This window comes from Helianthus annuus, chromosome 6, assembly GCF_002127325.2.
Source record: "Helianthus annuus cultivar XRQ/B chromosome 6, HanXRQr2.0-SUNRISE, whole genome shotgun sequence".
Lineage (NCBI taxonomy): Eukaryota > Viridiplantae > Streptophyta > Magnoliopsida > Asterales > Asteraceae > Helianthus > Helianthus annuus.
The window spans coordinates 90,062,175-90,067,742 of NC_035438.2; the positions used below are offsets into that span (position 1 = coordinate 90,062,175).

Here is a 5,568-nt window from a genome sequence, read left to right on the forward strand (position 1 = left end):
TCGAGCATTTCTGGAAAAATGCAAGTTATGACGATCAAAGCGAAGTGAATTCATCAGTCATTGAAGTTCATGGCAAGTTAGAAAAGATTTTAGTCACTGAAGCATTGATTCGTGAAGTTATTAACTTTCCTGACGAGCTAGATTATCCAATGAGATTTCCAGAAAGAATGGTGAAAGGGTGTATGTTGAGAATGGGATATACTGGAGCTTTAAATACCGAAAACTATTTAAAGTCAAAGTTTCAGAAACCTTACAAGTTTTTGATTCACCGTGTACTGATTTCATTAAGTCATGCTAAAGGAGGATTTGATGCAATGCGCGATTACCAAATGAATATGATTACAGCATTGGTGTTGAACAAAAAGTATAATTTCTCACATATAGTATTCCACTATATGGCTGAGAATAGCAAGGCAGATATCAAGACCTGGATGTATTCGAGGTTTGTGCAGATTTTGATTGACCATGCGTATCCAGAGATTGATCGAGATATTAAAGATGATTTGTTGGTGCAATCTCACATGACCAATAATACACTGAAGTAGCTTGTAAAATATCATCCGAATCACCCAGAGCCAACACTTGTTGCAGAGCCTTTCGGTTTTATTAAAGATGTTAGATATGTTGATACAGATCCAGTTAATCATCAGAACTGGAGAAATGAAGCTGAAATCAAAGAAGCAAGATTTCAAAACTACTAAGAATGAGTGGTATGTGAAAGAAACTGGAAGAAGACGTAGAAAGGCAACTCCTATTGTTCGAGAAGGTGAAGGATCTTCTTTGCAGCCAAAGAAGAAACAAAAGAAAGCTGCTCAAACATTGGTAATAGATGAACCTGAAGAAGATAATCCTGTGGTCGCTGTGGAAAAAGAACAAGTTGTAACTGGTGAAGATGATCCGTTTAATGTTGATATGTTGTTTGATACAGATGTCTTAGAAACAGGACCTTCTGTTGAGGTGGAAGCTGAGCAGGTAGCAAATGTTGAAGCTCAGAAAGGCAAAGGAAAAGTAATTGATGATATTGAGGGTGACGATGTGGATAAAGATACAACAAGTTCCTCAAGTTCTTCAGATGAAAAGGTTGTAGATGAAACTGAACGTCGAAAAAGAATTCAAGAGGAGATAGAAAAAGAAAAGTTGTTAAGAAAGAGAAAGAGACAGGAAAAGGACGATGATGTAATCGTTGTTAAATCAATAAAACAGTGGATTAAAGTGAAGTACAAGCTATTTCTACCTAAGTTTCTTGTTATTCCGCACCTGAAACACAGGAGAACGCCTCTGAACGACTCATTAGTTCGAGAACACAATCCTACAGGTCTAAGGACTACGCCGGAGATCCCAAGTTTATATCGTGGATCAGGAATCGGCATCATTCTAGTGTTTGAAAAGTTTGTTTGAAAGATTTTGAATAGTGTATGAATTTTACAGGTAAAAGGACTACGCCGGAGCTTCCAGGTTGGTAAGTGCGAAGCAGGAATTGGCACTTTGATGGGTAAAATGTAGACGTAATATTCCTACAAGTGGTTATTTGTTACAAGTGGTACAGAGGTTTGTGAACTGTGAATGGTAAATCAGGGACATTAAGTTGTACTTGATTTACTAAATATGGTTAAAATAGACAAGATGCTGAACCACATCACCGAATAGGATGCTAACTTACAAGTGATAAAAAAAACAAACAAACTCATTTTCCGGAAAAATCATTTCGATTAAAACAAACTTAAGTGTTTTGAGATCTAAATGAGAAAATGGTTTGTGATAGGGGGAGTTCAGATTGTTTATGTCGAGTGGCGATTTGATGTGATTCGATGTCAGTTGACAAGTTTCTGTATAGTTTGTGTTGTTTTTTACTTTTCATGTTTCTAGTAGGACAAGAGTCTAGTAGTTTTCAAATTTCTTTAATGTGTTTGCATTTTAGGGGGAGTAGAATATTTCAGAAAATCTAAAAACATTTGAAAATTTGAAAAAGACAAAAACATGATAAATTTCAAAAATGAGTTTTGTTGTGAAAAGAGGAAATGATAGTACATCAGTAGGCTGTCACAACATGCTAAAGAAATGTAAAGTTAAAAATGTGATAAACAATCTCATTGCGGATATGCCAGTTGGTTTTTGCACATTTAGTAGATTGTGACGAGATATAAACCTAAAAATTCAAACTTGCTTATTCTGTGGGTTAACAAAACTGCTTGGATATATAGGTAACCCCTGAAATCTTGTTTGAAAGGTCCCTTATTCTGAGATACTAGGTCTTTATGCTCAGTGATATCTGGGGTATTATCCCGGGACTTCTGCTGTATGGAAGTACTGACCTAGTCCCCGGATAATGCTTTCCGCAAATGCTTAAAACATAGCATCGCCCTCAGCAAGCTGATGAAACAATAAAATTGATAGTCGCTGCTGTTGAAATCAAAAGATCCTCTAAAGGGGACACACCGAAAAGTCGAAGCCGTCATCTCTCTGCGTATACGGAAGTATCGACTTGAGCTCTCACGGCCTCACATTTAACCCCTGAACAGATATCATCTGTGGTATACTCACCTGTAAGACTGAATATTGGGATCTGGAACGGGAGTATATTCAAGTAGTGAGACACAAGAATAAGTCAGTATCTAAGACATTAATATCGTATCTCAGATCAATTGAACTTTGTGTGAAAATTTCAGTGGACCAATATACTAACAATCTAGGTGAATTGTTTAGAATTTAAAATGAAATGAAGCTTAACGGTGTTAGTGACAGATCTCATAAACTGATATGATCCTCTTACACGAACTCACAAAAATATTGTCTGTAAATATTTCTTTACTGCATTACATGTTTCGTTATTACAAAATCCAAAAAGATTTTCAGTGTGTTTTAGCATAAAGTTTCAGAAAATTCAAAAAGATTTTCGACAACTGATATTAGAAAGCTGATTTTCAAAATTCTGAGTGCTAGACATGATGATAATTGTTGTGAGGGGGAGAGTGTCTAGTTGTCAAAATATGTTTTTCAAATTATCAAGTTATCAAGTGGTTCATCATAAGTGAATGATCTGAGAGAGAGTGATTGTGGATGCATATTTGAGGGAGAGTTGTAGTTGGTGCACTCAAGTTGTTAAATTTAGAAATCTTATTGCTAGGTTAAGAATATGTGCAGGTATAGTCAGATTTGATCTTGGATCAGAAGATAGAGTGCCAGGTTTCAATTCCTGAAGACCTCTGTTTGAGTCAGACTGATTGATTCTGAGAACCTGTGTAGATCAGACAACGATCCTGAATATGTTGCTGAAGAACAAAGGAATGCCAGCAAATCGAGAAGGGAAGTCTGTTGGTGAAGATAGAGAGAGAGAAAAGCCCAGAGACTGATCAAGACTAAAGATGTGAAGACACAGCATGGTGTGTATTGATGAACGACTCCATCAACATCTGAGGGGGAGTCTGTTGGTGCACTACATCTATTGATTTCGTCTTGGATCAAGTTAAACATTACATTGTATATATTAGGGCGTGTTTTACGAGAAAACAGGAGAATGTATGTGTTTTAGGAAGAGGTTTCGCTTATAGGGTCTTTAGAGATAGGTTTCGCTTGGTTGAACATGAGATTCCGCTTATGTGTTCGCATGAGGTTCCGCTTCAGTGAACATGTCACTTGAAGCGAAACCTGAAGACTATATATACCCTTGAAGCGAACTCATTTGTAACTTTGACAAATTCAATACCGAGGTGCTGCCGGTGTGACGTTTGAGCTGTAATCGTTGTTAAATCAATAAAACAGTGGATTAAAGTGAAGTACAAGCTATTTCTACCTAAGTTTCTTGTTATTCCGCATCTGAAACATAGGAGAACGCCTCTGAATGACTCATTAGGTCGAGAACACGATCCTACAATGTTTATGTGCCTTCTCCAGAACATATCTCCGAATCTCTATCTCCTTCAGGTGGTAAAAAGAAAGGTAGAGCTAGAAAGAAAATGGTATCTCCGAAGACTCACAAAGTTACTCCAAAGATATAAGTGCCAAAGATTGTGCTCAAGAAGAAACAAACCAAGAAACCACCTACACCACCACATGAACCTATACCACCACAATCACCTATCCAATCACCACCCAGACAACCTACTCCACCACAACAATCCTCACCACCTAAACAACCAACACCTCCAAGACAACCATCACCACTACATCATTCACCACCACCACAACAACCCTTTCTCACCTCACAAGAAATATTTCAAACACCTCCACCCACTCAAAGTCAACTTACACTGGGTTCTGCGGGATTCCAAAACTTTCCTAATGTGCCTTCTAATTTGAATGTGAGTCTGGATGACGTTGGAGATTTTGATTTTGCCAACACTTCACAATTAAGGAATGCTGAAAAGAAAGTTGATGAAGTTGTTGCTGAGAACAAGAAGCTTGCAGCTGAAAACAAGAAAGTGTCTGATAGAGAGAAAATTTTAGAAATGCGTGTGAAGAAGCTGGAGAGTGATAACAAAGAGTTGGTGAAAAAGATTGACTCTGATCAATCAGAAATTGATATCTTGAAGGTTAGAGTTGCTGAACTTGAAGAAGAGAAGACAAGACGTGATGAACAGAATGAATACTTCAAGTTGAAGAACAAAGAACTTGAGGCGGCTAAAAAATCAACAGATCATGAGTTCTATATGTTGAGCAAAGTCGTTGAAAGAATGCTTGGAACATCAGTAGAACAAAAATTTGAAGAACTGCAAGTTGAGGAGATCAGGGCACAACGCCAAGCAGAAATGGATAAACAAATGCAAGATAAAGGTAAGGGTGTTAAAGGAAGTTCTGTAGTGTTAGAGAGATCAATAGTACCTTCTATGGTGGTTGATAATCCCGAGCCTATTTCTGCTATTTCTGGTCTATTTGAAGATGATACTCCTATGAATGAGTTGATTGGAGATAGTGATGAAGATGATGAAGAGGAGGATGAAGAGGAAGATGAAAAAGATGAGAAAGTGTTTTCTGCTAGCTGTCATGGTTCTGATGATGATGATGACGACGCTGCAGGTGGTACAAGTTTGAAAGTTACAGAAGCTTCCACTGAGAAAACAGTTGATGATCTGATGAATGATTCGGTAAATGAAGAATCAGGGGAAGCAAGTGGAAAGGGTGAGTCTAGTAAAACTCAGATTGTTGAACATACTGAGTAGTTAATTTTGGGATTGGATGCTTACAGAGAAATGATGCATACTGTGGATCCTGAGTTCAAGTTCGATTTTGAAGAAGAGTTGAATACTTTTGACATTAATCAACAGCCTGAATACACGTATAAGTATGTTGAAGAGGCTGATAAGTATGACAGAGTTGAAGTAGAAGACTGGACGGATGATGAGGAAGTGGTTGAAGATACTTCTAAGTATCCTACGCTTATGGAATTCTTTGCTGAGGAGAATAGAGAAGAATTGAGGCAAAAAGTAACTGAGGCGGTGAAAGATAACAACTTTGAAAGCACTCAAAAGGATATGGAAAAGGAAGATAGGACGAAATGGTTCAGAAAAAGTCACGAGAGAAAGTTCAAGAGACCTTTGAAGTATTATCAGCGTGATCGAAGTGTATCTCTTG

The 5,568-nt window shown here is 37.6% G+C and overlaps 1 protein-coding gene across 1 annotated transcript; it reads left to right on the forward strand.

Moving 5' to 3' along the window:
* Nucleotides 1-612: 612 nt before the first annotated feature.
* LOC110870302 (glutamic acid-rich protein-like) lies at nucleotides 613-5,156 on the forward strand. Its single transcript, XM_022119489.1, has 2 exons — nucleotides 613-1,217; nucleotides 4,304-5,156. The coding sequence occupies exons 1-2, from the start codon at nucleotides 613-615 to the stop codon at nucleotides 5,154-5,156; spliced, it is 1,458 nt and encodes a 485-aa protein (XP_021975181.1).
* The last annotated feature ends 412 nt before the right edge of the window (nucleotides 5,157-5,568 follow it).

Excerpts from the sequence above, each read along its gene's own strand:
- LOC110870302 (XM_022119489.1), top strand. The coding sequence starts at position 613 with ATGTTAGATATGTTGATACAGATCCAGTTAATCATCAGAACTGGAGAA. Across the intron at positions 1,218-4,303 it reads AAACAGTGGATTAAAGTGAA|TCTGGATGACGTTGGAGATT; the intron begins GTACAAGCTATT and ends TTTGAATGTGAG.